Consider the following 22,469-nt stretch of genomic DNA (forward strand, 5'->3'; position numbering starts at 1 on the left):
GCTGACTTGCTTCCTCACGCCTGTGTGTTTGTTCTCGGCTTGTCTTCTCTGTCCTCTCCTTTCACTTCTGTCCGTCCACCGACAAAGACCCGACGTGTCCGCCGCAGAAACACGAGCAGTGCAAACTTACTGTGTTTCTTTTGTTGCTCTCTCCAGACACACACACACACGCACACACACTCAGCCAGATACAATAGACAGAGTCATAGTAATATCTGCTGCTCAGGTTGAGAAATGCTTGTTTAAAGTGAGAACTGCTCATGTGCGTGAGGATAATGACACACAAGAGTCACCTGAATGCGGGTTTTGTGCGTCACTGAAAGCTCCTTTATGTGCCTGTTGAGTTGTTTGTGTCCCGTGTGAACTTCAGTGCGTGTCTGCATCCATTGGACATGTGTTTCTGATCGTGTGTTTCTGTATCCGTGTCTGCGCGTGCCTTGTGTTTGTCCCTGCGTCTGAGTCCGCGTGCACCGAGCGAGGATCCAGAGAGTCAGGTGTCTGTCTGGTTTCACGTCAGAGTGGAAACCCAGAGGCTCGGATTACAGCCGGGGGGTCATCCGTTCTGCTCCGAGGGCCCCAGAGGTTAAAGTTTAGCTCTGGTGAAGAACGGTGAGGCAAGGACTGGTCCGGCTAGACTGCCTGACACACACAAATACACACACACATAACACTGGCAGGGGCACATTAGATGTCTCACCTTATGCAAAATTTATGCTTTTTAGCATTTAGTTGAATACATGTACCTTTACACCCTCACAGATGCTGTAAACGCTGTGAAACAGCTTGAGGTTGTTGATGAAATTATCCACATCCTACCATCCTTCTACCGATTGTTTTCATTAGGGTTAATCAGCTGATTAATCCTATAAACTGACATGAAAACAGCTCACGGATGTCTTCAGATTCCTCTTTATGACTCAAACGACTGATTGATTATGCAGAATAGTTGTTTCATTTTCTGTTCATTGATTAATCGATGAATGGTTTCAGCTCTGAATAATCCCCATCAGACACGTCCCCAGTCATCAATTATTTAATAAATCTATGCATTGATTGATTCGTTCATTCATTCATTCTCAAGTTTTGGTATTTGTTAAACTTTAAGTGGCTTTCTTTCAGTTTTTTTTTCTGAATTATATTTTATGACTCATATCGGCCATTTATAATTGATTCCTGCAACACAGTCACAGTCCTCTTATTTCCATCATTGACTTTCCGATCCAGGAGGTTCTGAATGGAGGCGGTCTCCTTCGCCCTAAATACTGTAGCATTTTTAAGGGTGCCATTATGCTAATTCACAATTATTTTGAGCATTTTTTACCATTAACAATAGAATGGGATTCATCAGTATACCTTATGTTTTCTATTCAATGCTTGATGCATTCACACTAATGCATCTTTTGGTCTGAATGCTTCAGTGTGTAAATATTCTCTCAAATTAACAAACGTGGTAAATGTGACCCATGTATGTCAAACCAAAAGAAGCCGCTTGCTCGTTATGCACACGCCACCAAATGCCCGTTTCCTCTGAAGACTTTATTAAGGCTGCTCTGATAATTATTAGAAGCTTTTGACAATCTGACATGTCACTGTGTCTTAAAACAAAATAAGAGTGGCACTGAGGTTGCATAAGACACGTCGTCTTTCTCTCTCACTCTTTCCCTCTTGTTTTGTTCCACTCGACCCCCCCCCTCCATCTCTCACTCTCTACCTCTCGTATACAGGAACTGGCCAATTTCCTGAGCCTGTTTTTCCATTTTGCTTCCCTGTGCGTGTATCTTTTACATGCGTATGTTTCTGTGTTCCTCTGTGTGTGTCTGTTCATCATCCTCTGTGTCTGACTGGCTCTCAGCGAGCAGCTTAAAACGTCACAACAGTTTAATTTAAATGGGAGCAAGCTGGCTTTGAGAATGACCTAGTGTGCTCAGCGGAGTTTGACTCAGGTTGTGACTTTCTCAGCTGAATGCTCTCGCATGAAAGTAAGTGTTTTTTGGACGTTGTGTAAGCGGTTTATTGATGGGCAGCAATGCTGTTACATCTCCAGGTTTGACTGAAGGATTATTACCATTTCTTTTTTCATAGTACAGGAGACATTGGGTCACATGCAAGAACCACTTGTATGCACAGATGTTTTTGAAAGCACCCTGTGGAGTTTTTGACCACTGGTGGAGCTACGGAGCAATGTTGTGATGTGGGTGCAGGCAGGAAAAAAGAAGACAAATGAATATGGATGTAAACAATGCAGGTTTTAAACTGCTTTGCAATTTTTTTATGAAGAGGAACATTTTTTTGCAAATCAAATATGTAACCTAAATCAACTGATGGCAGAGTGATGTGCATCAAGGCTTTCCCATTTATTGAGTGGTTTGACAACTGTTTTTTTTCCTTCCTCTCAAGTTAGAGTTTTCATGAAAATCCGTCCAGAGAGCGCCTTTTTCTTGCAGCGTAGCATCACCTTTAATGGACATATTTTGTCCGTCTGTCTATATCCTGTATGTCACGTCCTCTTGAGCCCCTCCCATCTAAGTCATGGACCATTTGCACATCTAACCTAACGTCAAACCATTCTGTCTTTAGCAGGTAGCCTAAAAATGTAAGGGTTGTCAGGATCAAACCTCAAGATCACATGTCAACTTCCGAAGGGTGACGAGCTCTTTACAACAATTAAGCTCAGTTAAAAGCGTTTGTCACATCTTGACGTGTCACAACTTGACGTGTCACAACTTGTGGCAACAGAAAAGCAGTGGTCACCAGCGAAGAAAAAAACGCAACTGGAGCCATTCTAGGTTAATGCAGTGTTATTTTTTTTTTTTCCATGTCACATTAAACATAGGCACGAGTTGAACTCTCATTTGTCAGCGTGCCCCTCTAATGGCCACTTGTCCAGCAGAGACAGCGCGTCTTTGATCAGAGCCGACCGGTGTTTCCCTCTGGCTCCAGACCAGGCCAACCATACACACCCTCGCAAATGTTTTTCCTATTCAGATAGTGGCAATTACTATTCGACATAAAGTTCGTTTAGTGCCTGCAGTCGGCAGGTTTGTGTACTTGTTGTGTGTGTGTGTGTGTGTGTGTGTGTGGCCTGCACTGCCTCAGTTGAAGAGGGAGATCCTTATTGCCTCTGGCACACTGGCTCATGGAAATCAATGTTTGATTTGCCGGCTACTTGATAAAGGATTTAATGCTGAAACATGCCCCCACCCCCTCCTGCCTCACTCACAGTAAAGAAATTGCCTTATTGAGTCCATTTGTTCATTTTGCCTTCATTCAGGCCCGTGTTTGCAAAGTGGTGGTATTTGCCTCTGATCATGCGCGCGTGTGTGTTTGTGAATGTGCCGGCGGGTAATAAGATAGCTGCGATTACCTGTCAGATCTTGTGTCCACTCGCTGCCGACTGCCGATGCGTGCGTGTGCGCATGTGTGTGTATGCCGTGTCCAGAGTGGTGTGCAACCTCCGCTCACAGCCTCCCGGTGCTCCCTGCTCTCAGTGTGTGCATATCGACCAGGCTCTGGAATGGAGAAACGCCTGCCCAGCACACAAAATCAATGGCTGCTGTTTTCTCTCCTCCAACGGCCTCCTGTTATCTGCAATGAATACAAAGCACATATTGTAGTACGCGAGACGCACACTCATATGCCTCATCTTTATGTCCGCACCCCTTTCGCTGCAGTGGCAGCGGGGTCACATACAAACCCACAGGAGATTGGGCTAAATTACAAGTCAGTTGCACTTAATTGGAAGAAATATGGCTCTCGTTGTGCGTTTTCTCAGTCGGAGCGTGTTTGCAGCCGAGTCTTCTGTCAGCTAACGAGACTTGAGTGAGACCAACACTGCTGCAGCTTTCATTGGACTGCAAAGTTTATTATTACTCCTGCTACATACACTGTTCAGTGCCAGCAAATCAAACAAGGCAGCCAAGAGCGCGAGTGAAACATCATCCGTCTTCCATTGTGTTGAGTAGCATTAGCAAAGTGGCCAACAAGTGTTTATTTAGCCAGTGTGCAGTCCATTTCATTTCAGGCACGGGGATAAGATCAAGCCCGTTTTCACCATTATGCAAGTGTCCCTCCTTCTCTCCCTCTCTCACTGTCATAAACTCTTTTTTTTCTCCCTCTCTGTGTCTCTGTCAGGGATTATAGGTGGCGGTGGGAGGAGGAGGGGAGGTGGCAGATTAGCGGCGACCGTCCGGCGGGTCCGTCTGTCTGCCGTCAGAAAATAGAATTCATTTGTGTGATCCAGATGCTTATGCTCAGCTCTGTGCGTCTCTGTTTGTGTGTGTGTGTGTGTGTGTTGCTCAGTCAGAGGAGAGGATTGGCCGCCGGGCTGGGAGGGGGTTGTGTGGTGGAGGAGGTGGAGGTGGAGGTGGGGGCTAGCTCACATCCGCTAGGCAGCTTTTGTACTCGCATCAAAGAGAACGGCTGTGGCCTGATGACTACGCACCCTGTTTAGCCACCCTGACGGAGTATAAACAGAAATGCGCAGCGGCATATGTACATGAGAACAGTCCACCCCGACCGTGGTTCCAGGAAGTGCTTCAGCCAGTCATCATTGAATGTTTGTAAGCTGCTTTAAAGATGCACCGTGCGTTCGTTCTGAAAAACTTTTTAAGTCGACTTTTTAATTGCAGAGCTGAAATAAAGTCCAAACACATCACATTATGAATGAGTGAGTGTAATGCTGGAGGGAAATAAAGGAAGAAGGGCCGGCTTTCCAGCTTCTCTGTTGTATTGCTGAGCAGAGCAAGACGTCTGAGAGAGCAGACGGGGGCTGTGTTAACAGGCTGTGTTAGGGTTACTGCAGAGGGGACCGGGGTCCTCTGTTGTGGCTTCGTGCATTCAGGATGGGAGCGTCGTTGATGGATGGACCCAGACTGGTGATCTCAGGGAGAGCTTCGGAGCAGGATGCTGGAGGAGGTCTGTGGGGTCCCTGAAGGAAGTACTGGAGGACAGTGGGGGGAGAGAGAGAGGGAGGAAAAAAAAGACCTGTCATTAATCAACCTCCCTCCACCTGCCACCTCTCCTCTCTGCCTCCTGTCCTCTCTTTATCCCTCCTGCCACCCCTCTTTAATTCCCCCCTTTCTTCCCAGCCATTTTTATTCTAAGTCCAAGTGCAGCCCTCTATTGTAAGTGGCCCTTTCACAGCATTTGGGTTGCAGTGTACTCACTCCCAAACATCACTTTGGGAGGTGTTTAATGCTATTACGAGGTGGCAGCCCAGGCACCGTGCCCTCCGACAAGGAGAGATGGACTCATGCCGGGGCTAAACACGACTTAGTTTTCTTAATTCACTTAAACTCGGGTGCTTCTGCCCCCTGCCACCAGCCTCTTAACTTCCTGGTTGGCGCAGCCCTCTAATGCCCGCCTGAGACCGCTGTAATGTGAAAGGTTGCTCTTTTTGTTGCTTTGAGGTCAGTAAGAACATTACGAGGTGCTCTGACAGGTCAGAAGTCTTGGCTTGAGCTGGTGTGTGTTTTATTCGCTAACTGTACTTCCCCACGGCTTCTGGCTGAGGGAGGGTTGGCCTCTCTGAGCTGCTGGCTTACGCACAGTCAAGTTGGACACGAGTGTGTCGATCCGGCTCTCGACTTAGCTAGACGCAGGTGGGAGTCAGTCACCTTCTCAAGTCCACAGTGGCTAATCCTTCCTCTCCGTCCATCTGAAGATAATGAAAAGATGTTTTTCTTTCTATATTCGGTGAATGATTGATATAATCTGCTGTCGCACTGTAAGAGCAAGAGACAAGGGATGGGCCGTATGGTTGAAATTAATTAGAGCTGAAAGCATTAGTCAATTAATGGATTACTCAAGCAACAGAAAATCAATCTGAAGTGATGTTAATCATTTTCCAAGCAAAAATGCCAAAAGTTGAGTTCTTCTCAAATGTGAATAATTGCAGGTTTTCTCACTCTTCTATGATTATTAAGATGAATATCTTGGGTTTCTGACATTTTATAGGCTGAAGAAGTATTTTATTAACTGAGAAAATAATCAGCAGATTAATCAATAAAGCAATTGCAGCCCCAACATCAATATCATAATATTATACGGATTTTTTTCCGATATTCGTATACAGTGTATCAGGGCATACATGGAATAGCCACATTGATGTATTATGCACACTTGTGCATGCAGATCTGCACGTGCGGCGCAGCTCATCACTCTCAGCTTTCACAACTGATACCGACAACGTCTTTCTGGCACAATAAGACATTTATACAGCTATCATGCAACAAACTACTAATAACATTAACAGCACAAGCCGAAACAGAGGAATAATTAAACATCTCTATCTCTCCCTCAGCCCACTCTACTCTATAAACATCAGCGTTTCACAGCATTTCCTCCTTATCTGCAATCTCTTGCCTATATATTAAATGAGCAACAGTGTGGGCTCATTAAAAATGCATGCTGCGCATTGAGCTTAGGAGACCAATTATCCCACCTAGCTCCTTTACAATGGCTGATAATAAAAGCCCCTGCAGTCAGCCACTCCCCGGTTGCCTCAGTGCCTCAGCCACTCTCACCCCTCACCCCCCCCCCCCCCCCCTTCCATCTCCCAGTCCAGCCGCCTGTTGTCTTCACACCAGATCATCAGTAAACAGGCTTTTCACTGGATTTGATGGAGTGCAGTGTTTTGATCTGCTGGGATTTGTGTGTGTGTGTGTGTGTGTGTGTGTGTGTGTGGGAAGAGGGGGTGGAGGGGCTGCTAATGCTGCTGTGCTCTGCAGGTGGCTGTGGACAATAGTATTACGGAGAGAGGCAGACATTTGAGTACACACACACAGACAAAAACACACACCTCGTGGCACACACACACACACGTGTGTAAACATATAGACGAGAGTGTTACAGCACACATCCAGCATGCCATCATGCTTTTTGACAGCAGTGTCTTGAGAAGATCAGAGCGCCTGGAGCACAGAGGCTGTTTCCCGCCACATGCTGTACATCAAATATGGATGCACGTGGGAAGCGGCTGCATCACTGGAGCACTTTAAAGCCCCCATACGGGCAGCCTGCTCATCAAAAGGCTGCCATCACTGTATACATATGGCACCATATAATGTACAACCCCCACCTTGTCTTTGTACAGGCGTTTGTATGCGCTTCGCAGGCGGTGTACCCTTTGAGGATCAAACGCAGGTAGTTTTACCTCACAGCAGGCCAGTAAAGAAGCCAACACGATGCCCTTTCTGTAGATGATGATTAGGTTGTTTAAACGTATACATCAGCACACACGGCAGGTTGTCTCCACCTCCCTGCACTTCAGACAGCAGAGAGCTGATGGATGCTGCATCCTCCTCCAACACATTCGCATAAACAGGCGAGAAACTCGTTCAGCTTGGTTTCCAGAGCGCTGAAATCAGATTCAGTCCTGAAATGATTATCGGCAATCGATTAATCGAACAAAAATGCCAAAAATTCCAGTTCTAACTCCTGCGTCTGAATGGTGAGAATTGTGAACCTTTTCTCACTTATATATAATTTTCCATTGATTATTTCAGAGTTATGAAGACTAAAATGAGCTTTTTCATTATTTTGTGGCCTTTTTCCAAGACTAGACAATGTTCCAGTTGAGGGGAAAAAAATCTGAGGTTGGTAGACAGAAGATCTCATCTGTGCTTGAAGCTGTCTGCTGCTAGCATAGCACACCTCAATTTGGGACTGAACACTCAGTGGTCGAGTTGCATTGTGGATAACGTAGGCGCCAGGCTTTGACAAGGAAGAAGAATGCATGGAATAGGTGCCAAATTGGTGGAGTTCTCTTTTAAGCAGAAAAATAATCAACAGTGAAGATAATCTCTCGCCTTATTTGGCTTTAACGTGTCATTTTACTTGGCCACCAAACCTTCCAGGGCCAGGAGCCAGATTTGATTTGATATGCTCGCTGGGTGAGGAAAGCCCTCCTTCACTCCCTGTAGGTGTTGACTGACTTCATTAATAGTCTGATTTGGACTGGATGTAATTAAGAAGGAGCAGAGGGCGGCCAGCAGGGAGAGAGACTGTGAGAGGGAGAGTAGGAGAGAGTCTCCTCCCAGCTTTCTTTTTAAATCCCTCTTGTCACCGGTGTTGACAGGCCGGGGACTGAAAGCTCGCGTGAGGAATAGGAGGAGGTCAGCAGAGTGGGTTTAGATGGAGCTTGACCCCCTTTGTGTCATCTTCTTGTAGCAGCTCCTTCATGAGAAAGGTCTATTACAGCTGGTAAACACTGGGCTATCACCGCGCTCTGAGATGTTTTGGCTCATTTGTCCGCGATTACTCTGCCTGCCCGCCTTTGTTTTGTGTGTGTGAGTGTGTTATCGGAAACACACCCATGCACATGCACACGCATACCAGTTTTTCTGCGCTCGTGTTTACGCGGCGCTGGGTGGAAAACATAAATTGGAGACAGAGCGCTCCCCGTCTCCGGGGCTTGGAAGAGGGTTTGGGCTCGGAAAGCTGGCTTTCCTCTCAGGAAGTGTTGTTCCTCACCACTCTCCATAAACACTGGAAAAGAGACCCAAAGAAAATGTCCCAGACTCACTATTTCCACTGTAAACACACAGACATACACATTCTACTGCTCCCTCTCTCTGTTTCTCTCATACAGTATGTGTTGCGTCTCTTTCTCGGGCAGAAGGCTATATGTTTTCCCAAAGGAGCCTCCACAAAATCAAGATCTGACCTAAGCCTCGACTTTTAAATGGAGGCAGAGCTAGAGACCAAAACTCTCCATTTAGTCTATTTCATGTTTAACTTACAGAGCAATTTTCAAGCCTCTTGCAAAGTCTGCTTTTTTCACATTCAAAGCTTTTTATTGCAACGCTGCTGTCATTAGAAAGAAAGCAATAAACAGGATTTGCTTGTTTACTTTGAACCCGTGGGTAAAAATGGCAGGAAGTTGCAACTGAATTACCTCTCAAAGCAGCGTAAATGTTACTTTTCAGCCCCTAACAAGTGGTTGGATCGCAGTTCCCCTCGTGCGCTGCGCGAGTTAATAAATCCACACCCGTGAGAGGGGAAAAAAAAAAAGAAAGCTCTTTCCATTAATTTTAGTTGTCATGGCATTTATTCCCGCACTGGAGCATTGTGCTGTGAAAATATCATCGATAAGTCCCAAAAACCACCAAATAAGACCTGAAATGTTCACAGTTTATCATTGTCGGAGCTCGGATTTGACAGCAGGCTGCAGGACTTCGTAATCCACCACAGACAAGTTGTCGACTGTGATTTCACAGCAGATTTTTTTTTCTTTTTTTCTCTCTACCTGTCAGTCAGTTTTTTGTTTTCATTTTTACATCGAGATGCAACAGAATGCTGCAGCTGATGTGCTTTGTTGCAAGACCAGCCAGACATTAGCCTTTGCTGCTATCCTCTCCGCTGTGGTTAAAACACAGAGCTCACTTTACCACCCAGCTGGCTTACACAGCACCCTAACCTGTGTGTGTGTGAAAGTGTGTGTGAAAGTGTGCAGAGAGGGAGAGAGGCAGAGCGAAGAAGTGTCAGAGAGAGAGAGAGGTTAGAAACCCTTTTTTTATTACATTTCCTCCGCAGTGAAAGAGGAGGCAAGATGGACACTCCATATCTCCCCGCTGCGCCAGAAAACTCATCTAAATGGAAAACACATTGTCTTCATTATTTTGCAAGAGCTGAAAGAACAGGGTTGTCATGGTAACAGCCATCTGAGTGAGCGCAAGCGGGCGGCCGAGGGGCTGGTTTTAGGGCCAGAGGAATGGAGAGAGAGAGAGAGAGAGAGAGAGAGAGAGAGAGAGAGAGTGAGGAGGGGAGGAGGAGGAGGTGGGAGGGAGGGAACAAGGAGTCAGGAGAGGAGGGGAAGGGGTGGGGGCGTTCGGTCGAAAGGAAGAGAGGGGACTGAGATGAAGAGGGTGGAGATGGAAGAAAGACAATAGAGATGGAGGGAAGAAAACTAGGAAATTGATCATCTGTTTCACCCCGCAATTTCCTTGTTTTGTTTTGTTTTGTTGTTGATTGAATGTGCAAACATGTAAACTGGTGTTCAGATGATTCCCTGGCTGCCTGTTCCTTGACATCGTTAAAGATCCAACGAGACCAGAGACCAAAGTTCTTTTCTTGCAATCACTCGTCTGGATACGTGCTCTATTGATCCCTTACTCTGGAAAAGAGCAAGCATTAAATAACCACGATCAAAACGCACAATCGATGTTAATAATTGCATTTATAGCAGCGATTTAGATGTGATGATAAACACTCCGAGCGTCTGGACATTTTCAGTTCGGTACCTTTGCTTGAAAATGCTTGAATTTTCCGAACTAAAAGCCGTACGAACACTGCAGATAGAGAGGAAAGAGAGCAGAGGGTGTGATGGAGAGAAGGCAGAGGAAAGAAAAATGGAGAAAGAGAGCGATGGGTTCGTGTGAGGAAGCGGGGAGTGCCTTTTCCAGCGGAGCCAGACAGTGCAAATGGCCAGTTAGTGGCTCTCAGAGAGCAGTTCAGAGGCCCTTATTAATTTCAAGGTGCAGCAAGATGGTAGATTTAACATCTTTGGAAATCTCTTCCAACTGTGTCTCGCTGCAGCCCCACTGGCGCTCTGTGTGTACGTGTGTGTGCGTATGTGCAAATGCATGAGAGTGCATGCTGATGTACAGTCGGGGGAAGAGCTATCTTTGCCCGCTGAGCTAACATTAGATGACACGGTGCTTTGGTAAACACGTTGAGGGGGCGACACGGGCTGCGCTCCGCTCTCCAGCCACTTCTGCTCAACCAGCGCCCCAGCGGTGATCGACAACCTGCCTGCCGCTGTCTTTATTAGTTGTTCCCGTAGTACAGCCCCTGGCAGCAGCAAGCCCAACACCGTACCGCCCTTCATCAAATATTTACCCCTCCTGAATCTAACAGCCCGCACCAAGGCCACATCAAATAAAACCAAGTGCCAAGGCGATATCTAATCCTCTCCTCGTCAACTTCATTCTCTTCCCTTTCTGTGCTGGGCGGATTTTCATGATGCTCCTGTCAGTTTAGCATCAGCTCGAGGATTAGGGCTGATGCCATAGAGGACGGGACCTACGCGATTGTTTATTTACAAGTTGTTTCCTGCTTCTCCGTTACACAGCCGGTGGCGTTAGTGTGACTGAGGTCTGACACAACATCGTTTTGACAGCCGTCGGGCGATTAAGGAAATTAAAGTAATTGCTTAAGTCTTTGTCATGTAAATACTTCTAACCTCCCCCTGGAGTGTTTGGCTTGGCTTCGACATCCATTGGGATCTGACATCCAAACTTGTGCCTGTTCAAAAGAGCCGTAGCATTATCATTATTGTCTGTGGTTTGAAAATGGGATGGAGATGTGGAACCAAAACACATACTGTCAGATTGGATTTGAGTTATCGCAGATGAAGACATCGTCGAAGCCCCAGTTTTTGTTTTAAAAAAAATGCGCTGCATTATTTAGTTCCTGTGTTGGGGTCAATCCACAGCGTTTCCCAGCAGCCACTCTGAAGTGTTTTCCTTCAGAAGAACATCCAGATCGCATTGAAGATAAATGCGAAAAAGCTGTCCGAGCTTCACAGGATCTCTCAGCGCCGAGGCTGCGGGGGGAAATTATGTTTGTTTTTTTTTCTCTCATCAGTTCACTCCAGATGTGCAATCATGGTCAAGGGAGGAGTGATGGCTGCGGCTTGTGACCGAGCAGCATTTGGGGGAAGAGACGGCGTGCACTTGGTCGGCTGTTTGGCTGCCCTGACTGGCTCGCCGGCCAGCTGCGTGGCTGCCTGTAGGTCTTAGTGATTCATGTCACACTGTAATTGGTTTACCTGCTCCCTGTGTGTCTGCGCTCTGAGTGGACCAAAACAAATTACCCAGGGATGACCTCTCGCCATCTCCCTCTGCTGCTCTGCAACCATTTCCCCCTATCTCACCCTGCACGTCTCTCCCAGCCTCCCACTACATGTAATATGTCGTATGAGTGTTTTTCTCTCTCCCTCTCTCTTCCCATCTATTTGTCGGTCTCATCTTCCTTCGCACCCTTCCACATGCCTCGAGTCTCACAAGCAGAGCCACAGTAGAATAACATCTTAGAGAGAAAGCATATCAGAGCACCAACACACACATTAAAGCCTCTTGAGGCTTGAAGATGCATGTTTCTGTGTCTTCCTGCGGTGTCAAACATCATCCCCGACATGTTATGCACACACGCGTGCGTGAAGATAAGCTGATAGGATGGACTTTGTGTAACGATGCTTGAGATCCCAAATAAACACGCACACTAATGGAGTGCTTTGTAGCACTAAAAGAGTGTTTTGTGAAAGCTGAACTGAAGCACATTAGCCTTTCAGCGCTGGTTTTCTGCGCTCACTGTGCCAAATAGTACCTGTGTGGATTGTCCCATCAGTGAATGAAACTGCTGCTCTGTGTACGCCATTAGGCTGTTTCATTTTCACAGCAAGCAGATGTTTTGTGTTCTTTCGCAACTCGCACCCTCACTCTGACACACACACACACACACACACAGAACAAGATGAATGAGTGCACCATTTTCCCCTCGACCCATGTCTGAAGGTCTCGCTGTCTCTAAGGTTATTTAGCTGTTTCAGTCAGAATCCACCGTCAAAGGATTTCAGTGTGCAAAGCTTGAAAACGTGATTTGTTTGTGTTGGTTGCGTCGCTGGTTGCACTCTTCTTCTGTCAGAGCACCTGGTGCACGTGCTAGCAAACATCAGTCTTGTTCTAGTGCCCTTGAACAAGTGCCTTATTCTCTACCAACTCAACAGGCGCTCCACTGCAGGCAGGGTGGTAGAAAAATCAATAAGGATTCTGTACTGTTTTTGAATATCGTTATAGTTACTGTACTTATTTACCTTATTGGATGGCAGAAACACTGGCTTGGTGGTGTGTAATGAATACTCCTCTATTGCCTGCCATCAATCAAAGCCAAGCCCCTTGATGAACAAATTATAATCCTGGAATTTAATAAATTGTTATTTGGCAAGTAAAAACATTTTTGTCCATATTGTCCGTAGATGCCATCACCTGCAAAGCTGTCGCAGTGATGCATAATAATAAAGTGTCGTGTCAGTTGGGATAGTTTAGGAAAGGTCTTTGCGCTCTTTGTCTTTTCAAAACAAGAGAAGAAATCTCTCTGTGATCTGATAAAGAAGTTTGGAGTTGCTTCGCTGACAGTTAATTGTCAGAATTGTTGTTAAATTGTCTGTTTTTATTCTGTATTTTTAGATTCTGAGCCATCCACTGACATTGTCCTCTGTCCACTGGTTTCACTGAAAAAGGTTTCTTTTATACAACAGTCCTTGCACAGCTGTCTAATAACCTTTTTGTTTAGTGTCTTGCAGTAATTGGCATGTTTCATGCTCTCGATGTACACACTGATTTCAGCATGATTTCTAATTGTAAATGCATAAGAGTGTTTTTTTTTTAATAGTTTATTGCATTTGCCCCATGAATGATCAGAGGCAGAAATAAAGGTTATTGTGGTGGGGCTGCTGCACTGTAGGACGTTTTGTTCCACCGTGTGCAGGGCTGGTTGCTTTTTTCATAAGGATTGTGCTTTTGGAGTGTCAAAGACAAGGGGAGTGGAGGGCAGACTGGCACAGATATATTTTTGCTCTCCCTAATGACACCAATACCATTTCATGGCTTACTGAGCAGATTGAATCACACTCACTCTTTGTAAGTCTCACTCTCTGCCCCTGTCTCTCTGTTTCTCTTTCCTGCACACACTTCATCACTCTCTCCCCACGTAGACTATCACATGCACATTCATATGCTACCGTACGCTGATGTGTTACACTCCCCAGTGGATGTTGTTTAATTGCATTTGGGTCAGCAGTTTGCCGGTGCTGAAACCGAAGGACATGGAATTTGTCAGTTTACCCATTCAGCAGTCGCAGGGGGGCGGTGTGTGAGCTAACAGCTCTGCTGGAGTCAGGCCCATAAGGTTAGCTTTACACAAGCCTGTCAGACTGCGCTGTCAATCACTCTCCTCTCCTCAGATACACTGTCATCTCTTCTCACAAAGTCCTCTTTAAAATGTACTAGACTGCTGTTATTCCACTTAATAAAGCTTATGAGATTTATGCAGTCTTTCACTGAAAGGGCTCAGTATTTCAGGCAGTCCTGTGATGGCCTGGTACAGTTATAAAGGCTGCGCATTGTCCTTGTGTTCTCGCCACACACACGCACTTGCTTCATCCCTTGTGCATCACGAGTGATAGAAATCTTGCCTTTCATGACAGTGGAAAATCGTATGTGGCAGCCAGGACATACAATCTTCCCCAGCTGGTATTTATAGACCTCAGCAACTGGAACATTCTATGGAATAAGGAGTTCATTCATTCATCATGTGACGCTCAAGCTCCGTTCTGCTCATGGATGACCTGATTTCACATCTCACGGTTAGATAGATGGTCTTTCCCTATTAATGCGCTTGAGACAATAAAAACAAAAATAAGGGCATGTGTAGCTGCATGGACACATAGCACAAATATGAAAGAAGGGAAAGCGAAGGGTCATTAAGCCTCGGGGAGCTAGTATTTTGATCATATGTTACCATGATACAGCATTTGATGAGATAAGGCTTTCATTACGGTCGTAACGTGGTAGAGCTTAAGGGCTGAACAGAGGTAGTGCGTACAATTTCTTGTCAAACTACGTAAAAACCCCAAGCAGCGTTTCCAAGTTTGGTCATCTGAGAGCCAGTTCTGGCGGAGCGTACTGGCAGCTCAAACCTGCCAGCTAACTTTCTGGCCACTCCGGGGCAGCGCAACAAGCTGTAAACGCTGATGTTAACTTGAAATGCTTGCTTATATTTACTCATCCAGCAGATGCGGAGCAACATTAGCATTCATTAGCAGTCATGTCTGTAGGCACAAAGCGAATGTGGTGTGTGCACACTCTCCTTTTGGCTCGGTTTTTGGTCTCCACTGACTCCTGAGGGGGATATAAGTTGAATGACGTTGTGAATCAAGAAAAAAAGGATTTGTTGCTTATTTCTGTTTTGAAACTGACTAAACATGAAGACATTATGTAAATGTTGAAAATAAGATGCTGTCTTAATATCTTGTATGTCTGTATAAGTGTGTACGCAACAATCATCCCCAAAATATTGTCATACTATCGTTATCGGTGTATCCGGATTGTGCTGCAGTGAATTGGCTAAAAGAGAGTGGCCACCTCTGTGCTCACGTAGTATGCGGTGCTCTTTGGTTTTTTTGTTTTTTTGTTTGATCTCGCACACTGAGTGGCAAAATAATCGTCTGCTCTCGGGGGTATCTGGTGGCGCATGCCTGCAATGCTCCCCAACTGAAGCTCCTTATTTATAGACAGCGACAGAGCAGCTCACATATCCCTACATCACAGCTGTTTGCATTGCAGTGTTCGGTGTCACATAGCTGCCCGGTGCTCCTGTGGTTGTCACATTAAAACAGACGATAAACAAACAGCAACATTTAGAGTTTATTTTTTCCACCCCTGGGACAAGTCATGTCAAATTTTTATAGAGGCTGGCGGTTATGATGCTGCACAGAGGGCTGAGTTTTATAAAGGCCGGAGGGAACGATATGACCAATAGCTGGCTTTGCTGGGAGGGAGAAGGAGAGGGAGGAGAGATTAGCGGAGGAGAGGATTAGCAAAATAAAGCACAGAACAAAACAAGGCGGAAAGACAGAGATATGATGTCGGAAGCAGGTTTGAGAAGGAAAATGAAGAAGCTGAGGACAGAGTGGAGAAAATAAAGGCAATAAGAGCAAAAAATAAAGGGACTGTCTGGCTATAGGAGTTCGCCACTAGAGATAATGGTGTGTGAGAGAGAGGGCTGGTGGCTTTTTCCAGACACACTGAGAGCAGAGATTGTGGGAGGGAGAGGGAGAGGGAGGCCAGCACAGCTGAGTGGTGTTGATTGGCCTGTTTGAAAACACATGAACTGCAGACAGAGAGGGAGAGAAGCTCTGCGCGCTGGGAGAAAGTGTCGCTCTGTGCCGTGCCACGCTGCAGCCCAAACCACATTAGAGCAAATGAATCCATTCCACCTCCTGTTATGGCAGCTCCCGCACTGGGCCCCAGGAAGGAGAGGGAGGGAGGGAGGAAGAGTGGCAGGAGGGTTGAGATATGAGGGACGGGGAGAGGAAAATGATAGAACGGAAAATGGAAGGTGGTGGAAAGGAGCGGCATGCTGGGTGGCTCTAATGATGTCTGAGGGCTATAGAAAAGGGGAGCAAAAAGCGCATAGCAGTGAGAGAAAGAAACGCCGTGGCCATATAACTGAGGACAAGGAGGAGGAGGAGGAGGAGAGAAGATCCCCCACTGTGTCCAGAGAGCAAGACTTATAGTTTTGTTCTCGTTTTCCAGACTGTTGCTGAATAATGAAGATGATCTCTGGCCAAACTTCACCCAGCTGCTCCTTTCATATTGCCGCGCACTGCCCTCTACACTCCACATACAGGAGAGGCTGGATCTAGCATTAAAACCACACCAAAGCTGTTGTTTTCCATAGTATCGCATGCAAGCCCGTAATTGTTTATCTTAAGCTGAAAATCTTTTATGCGCAGAATATGCTTGTTCCCCCCAGGGCATCTGAAAGCAATTCAAGCCACAGCCTAACTTCAAAAACATAGTAGAGTAGTTTAAGAAAACACCACAGCGTGTTAGCCTCCAGACGCAGAGCTTTCATGTGGCTGCAGGACTTGCTGATAACTTGATATCATTGTTTATCAACTTTCAGCAGGATCATATTCTGATGATGTGGCAAGAGATGATTCAGAACCAACGACAGAACTTAATGGAGTTCTTTTTCTTCACCTGTGAAGAGTTTGCTTTATTGTATTGATCTCGTCACTTATTTGCTGGTTTGCATCTCTCTTAACAAGGTGTTGTGAACTTCAGAGATCCTTTGCACACCTTCACACTGAACAAAATCTCAACTCTGTGACAGCTTAAAGCTAATGCTGCGAAGGATGTGTTTCAGATTGCCTGTAGGCAAAACAAACAGAATGAAGTTTGCAGTAATGCACTCTGTGTATGGATTGATAAACACACTTTTAGACATTATGTGCATTTGTGGTGTTTGATATTGGCCACTGTCCTTAACCTGTCCTGTGTTTTTAGATTGTTTTCTGCCTACTTGTGTTACCAAACTTCCCTCATTCCCTCCTAATTAAACTGAATCTTTAATGGTTTTAAAGGTGATTTTGCATACACATGCATTGATCCTGATATAAAATATCTTAATGTTGAAAAACACCCATATTAATATCTTCACACCAACTCCAACCATGTTGCCCAGTCTGCTGCTGCACAATACACAGTGCCGGAGTGCAGCGTGAGCTCCTGTGTAAGCGCCTCCACGCAACCCCCACCTGACTAATCACATTCACAAAGCAAGCTGCACTTGGCAAAGGTGGAAGTCATTTGTGTGAAATGAGAAATCACTCATGCTATGAGTGATCACGTGTGTGTGTGTGTGTGTGTGTGTGTGGGTGTGGACAGTTATTACTGACGTTGTGGGGACATAAATCTGTTTGCGCACAGTCACATTGTGAGGACTCGTCTCCATAATGTAAATCATTACATTTTAGAGCGAAGACTCGGGTTATGAATAAGGTTAGGGTTAGGGTTGGGGTTAGTAAGTGGTTGTGGTTGAGTCTCCAGGAAATGAATGAAAGTATGTGTAATGCCCCCAAAAGTGATGGAAACATGACTGTGTGTGTGTTGCTGCTGATAATGAAGAGATAATTTCACTGCTCCTTTTCTTTCACTTTGTGTCTTTTCCCCACTGAGCCTGGCCCTTCTTGCCCCCTCCCTGCCATACTCCAGTGCTTTTCATATTACTTTGCTTTTGTTTCTGAGCACTTATTTCTTGCCCCACTTCCCCCAGCTTGTTTTGCTCAGGAAAGAGAGGAGGAGGGAAACAAAAAGTGAGAATGTGTCTGTGTGTGTGTGTGTGTTTGAGAGATCTAGAGAAAGAAACAGAAGCTTCCTCGGATGTTGGTATTATTTGTGGTTTGTTACTCTGCTCTGATTCATAGCAGCATCCTCCTACTGCTGTTTAAAGGGAGGTTGTAATATGCACAGCATAATTGGATGTGTAATCCTTTGCTTTGCACCTCTGGTAAGCAGTGCTGAGTGGAGCTGATTAAGATGTTTGGGAGACAATAAAGATTGAGCGGGCCCTTCTTCAGCGTGTGCACGCTGAAATAGCTACAGCAGTAGCCCAGAAAGTCTCAAGCCGAAAATACAAATGTGGAAAACAGGAGAAAAATCACAGGCTGCTTCCAGTTTTCTTTCCAGTCCAGCTGCAATCAGTCAATCTGCAGAGAAGCAGAGGCAGAGATGTCAACGTTTTGCTACTTGTTTCCCCTTCCTGTGATGATCTGACAGATTGCTTTATTTTGGAGGGGTGAGGTTGTGGCGCAGGGGGGGAGGGATTCTGCCATGTTTCCACAGAAGCATCGTCTGTGTTACGCAACACATTTTCCCCCTGAGCAGGGGGTGTGGCCGTCAGCCTGGACAGTCAGTCTGTCAGTCAGTCAGGTGGATTGACTTCTTATCTCAGTTACAACACCACAACCAGTTGCATTTCCACCTCACTCATTTTGCTCTCAGAACCTGAGGGCCCGTCTTTTCATCGACTGACAAAAGCACTGCCCGTTTGTGTGTGTGTGTGTGTGTGTGTGTGTGTGTGTTGGCACAACAGAGAGAAGGAGGAGAAAAAAGAAGAGATTATTCAGTAAAAATAGGCAGATTTCTCAACCCCCTCCAACCATCCTCCTCCCTCCTCTGTCTTGGCTGCGGGTGTGTTGGGACAGCAGGAAGGGGAGCTGGAGGAGAAACAGTTAATCAATAGCCACAAGGTCAGACGGCCAGCGCTGGGCTGGAGTGTGCCCTGTTAGCGGTTCGTGGAGCTGCCTGGCTGCTGAAGGGGATTTGTAGCACTTGTCAGGGCTTAAAGGAGCCCTCTCTGGACCACTTGCTCCGGGTGTAGTGTGTGAAAGGGACATGCTGGTTAGCAGCAGGAGAGGGAGACATCTGCTGGCTGCTGGGAGACACAGCACAGCAGAATTAGGCCACCCAAAGTTATGGTCATATAATGCGCGGTCAGAGTGGCTTTGTGCCCTGCAGAGCTGTTTTTAGGGACTTTTCACAGGCAGTCAGCAACCACTGCGGCAGCACCACGTCCATGTAAGCTGACAGGAGACGTTTGGCCGCCCACCGTTTGACCACATTTGATCCAGAATTCCCCCCTTGCTCATGCCAGCAATGTATCCGCTGATGTTTAAGACTTTGTGCAAGTGCACACCAGGTAATTCTACTCTGGTAATGCTTAAGCTCAGAGGATTAGTAATACACTCTTATTCTCAAGGTGTTCCTTTGAAGTTTTACCTTTACGCTTAATCAAAGTGAAGAATTCAGGCTTTTGTGTTTACATGCTCTTCAGTGTGTGTGTGTGAGAAAGAGACAGAAAAGGAGTGTGCATACTTGCAATACTCTCTCTAAGATAAGCCCACCAGACTGAGCGTAAACTCACTGGCTGAGCACTATGCTTCCATCGTATTCGTTCTCTCGCTCGGTTTGTCACAGTGGGGGATCTTGGGGGACCCTTTATCAGTACTGAGCAGCTTTCTAGAGCCCTGCCCCCCACCCCCCCCCCCTCTCCCACCTGTGGTTTCTCAGTACGGCTTTTGTGTGGAGGAATGTGAGGCGGACCAACACTGATGGAGATAAACACAGAGGGATGGCGAGGGGACGGAGGCCTCGCTGGCATAGCAGCGAGATGCCAGTTAATCCAGCCTCACCCCATTACTCCGAGATGGTCCGAGTGGTAAGCGTGGGGCAGAAATTGTTCTTGTTGTTGCTGCTGACTGTTCGATCGAAACAAGATATGCGCAGAAAGGAAGAGATGGTGTGAAGCTGAACCTTATCTGCTGCTGGATGCGGGCATACATTAGACGTCTACGCCACATGATAACCTTGAGATGTGCTTCCTAGAGATAACAGTTGATGTTGCGGCATGTGTCAGATTTTTCTCCCACAGGTAACATAAAGCAATAAAGTTTTCTTTCAGTTTCGTCATGTTTCTGTTTGTTGGCGGTGCTGCTGTGGAACATCTCAGTTTCATGCATTTGCCAAAAAAAAACAAAAACGTGCTTGAGGCGGATCAAGCCCTTCGATGAGTCAGTGCATAAACAAGCTGGCTTCCCTGTTTGAGAACCTGTCAAGCTGCTAAAATGCTGCTTGAACTTCATAGGCTACAAACTCTTTACATGGGTGAGCTGACAAAAAGTCTTGTTCTAACAGATGTACCTCTCTCCACCCCCTCCTCCTCTTCTGTTGCAGAGTAAAGAACTTTTAATGGCGTCCCGGTAGAGACATCAAGATGAACACATTACCATCGATGGACCGGCACATCCAGCAGACCAATGACAGGCTGCAGTGCATCAAACAGGTGTGTATAAAGAGCCACATGTAGCAGCCTGTTAGTCCTGCTTTAACGTGCAATGCAGACATGGATTCTAGAGGATGCACGAATCTGCATTTCCTCTCCTTTCCTACACTCCTTTCTCCTTTCAGCACCTTATATGGGCATCAGTTTTTCTGGCCATTAGTTCCAGTCACACAGATCATGTTGCACAGGGTCACAGACAGAGAGGGAGAGGGAGAGAGGCAAATCTGGCAGCGAACACAACAAGAGACTTCAAAGGGGGCTCGCAACATAAGAGACTCCCTTACATCACGTTCCTGACTCTTGACGTATGCCGGCCCTTGTTGTGGCTTTGCTTAAATGCTTCCTTGACTGCCAGCTTTCGGGAGACTCCTCACAGACACATCCAGATAGAAAGACGCAGACAAACAGACAGACATAACCCAGGGCTACCGCCTCTGCCTGTGATTAATAGTCTACAAGAAGACGCTGGCTGGCTGGCTGGCAGGCTGTGGGCTTATTTGTTTATGCTATGTGGGTGTGATCCTTTATATCTCCCAACATCCATATGACACTGTGCCTTACAGTGAGTCAGTGAATGATAGGCCTTTGAGCTTGCGATTATGAGGTGACATACCCCTTTTCTCTGTGCCTGCTGTTTAAACCTCCCCGTTCCACCCCCACCTGAACTCCTGAGCACCCGCTATAGCATCCTTTATCAAAACGGGCTCAGTTCTTCCCTGCTTTGTATGTAGCAACGCAGTTGACATCAAAATCTTGGAAAAAGCCTTATTTCCTAGAATGTCAGCATTTCTTAAATGAGTCAAATTTGGCGGAATTGACACTGCTCACTTCACAAAGCCTCCTCAATTATTTTCTCAGGCGTCACTGATAAGCCCTAAATAGCTCGAGTTAACATGTCTAGCTCAATAAATGCACTGATTGTCATTTGGTTTATATACTCCTCGTCTCTGGCTGTAATGGAGCTCGTAGTAAACCAGACTTCAAAGGCGGCGAGTTCGTCAGTGGGCTCTGAGCTTGTGGTGGCTCTGCTAGCAGGGTGTTGTTTTGGTTTGGGGAAAGCCGCTGGCGGTGAGCCAGGTGTTGTTATGCTGTTTTTCATGCAGCCAGGTAGGCAGTGAACAGCCTGATCCTTGGCTGGCCTGAAAAGGGGTAAGTCAGTCCATCATCTCACAGAGGACAGTCTGTCAAACGTCTGGCTCTTTGTCTGCTGAAACCCCATCGCTGCTGCTGCTGCTGCCGCTCAGCCCTCTCTCCCCCCCACCTCCCCGCTCTTGTCCTCAACCAACCCTGAGCGGCAACAACAACAAGAACAGCTCAGGCCCCATCCTCCCTCCAAAACTCAGCAGAGCTATTTCACTCCGCTGTCCTCCCCCTCACACCAGAGTCGAGGTTGTCAGGCAGAGTCGGTGGCGAGCACTGCAGCAGGAGGAGCTGTGAGTTCAGATCTAGACAGACAGCCCCTGCTGTGCTAGTTCTGATTCCTCTCGCGCTGGAGGCTGATACGCCTCCCATCAAGCAGCAATAATGCCAGATTATATCACTCATCTAGAACAGGCTCTTCCCCTCCCTCTCACTCAACAAGAGCATCTCTCGCTTTCTCTCGCTCTCCCTGCTTTCTCTTCGCCATCAGTCAAACCCCTGTGAGAGTCCACCACTAACTCTATAATGGCTAATCTTCACATCAAAAAAGATGAGTCACTCAAGGCCTCTCTTGAAGCTCATGATATCACTGGAGGCTCTCGGAGATTTTCTCTGCGGGCGGGTTCCAGGCCTGACATGTTAGGCCTCGTTCGCGCCGAAGAGCCCCTTTGTCAAACGCCGCTGAAAAGCTGCCCTTTGAGAAAACGCTCACCTCTGCTGCCCCCTAAAGACAATAGTTCTACCTTCTCTGCAAGAAGGCACAAAACAAAACGCTTCAGCTCCAGATGAGAATAATAAATGCTTTCAAGTGGGCTCAATCTTGCCGACTGAACAAGCTGCAGCTCTGCGCCATTTCAGAGCTATTAACCTCCTGAGCCATGAAGAAAGGGAGCCCAATTTTAAAACCGCTTATTGTGTCC

The 22,469-nt window shown here is 46.5% G+C and overlaps 1 protein-coding gene across 2 annotated transcripts in view; it reads left to right on the plus strand.

Moving 5' to 3' along the window:
* Positions 1 to 22,469, plus strand: part of zmiz1a (zinc finger, MIZ-type containing 1a) — a 77,320-nt gene that overhangs the window by 23,303 nt on the left and 31,548 nt on the right. For both annotated transcript variants that reach the window (XM_041948223.1, XM_041948224.1), the window contains exon 3: positions 20,301 to 20,409. In XM_041948223.1, the coding sequence (XP_041804157.1) occupies positions 20,341 to 20,409 (69 nt within the window). In that variant the 5' untranslated portion in view covers positions 20,301 to 20,340. The remainder of the gene's footprint in view (positions 1 to 20,300; positions 20,410 to 22,469) is intronic.

The sequence above is a fragment of the Chelmon rostratus genome, chromosome 11 (genome assembly GCF_017976325.1).
Source record: "Chelmon rostratus isolate fCheRos1 chromosome 11, fCheRos1.pri, whole genome shotgun sequence".
Taxonomy (NCBI): Eukaryota; Metazoa; Chordata; class Actinopteri; order Chaetodontiformes; family Chaetodontidae; genus Chelmon; species Chelmon rostratus.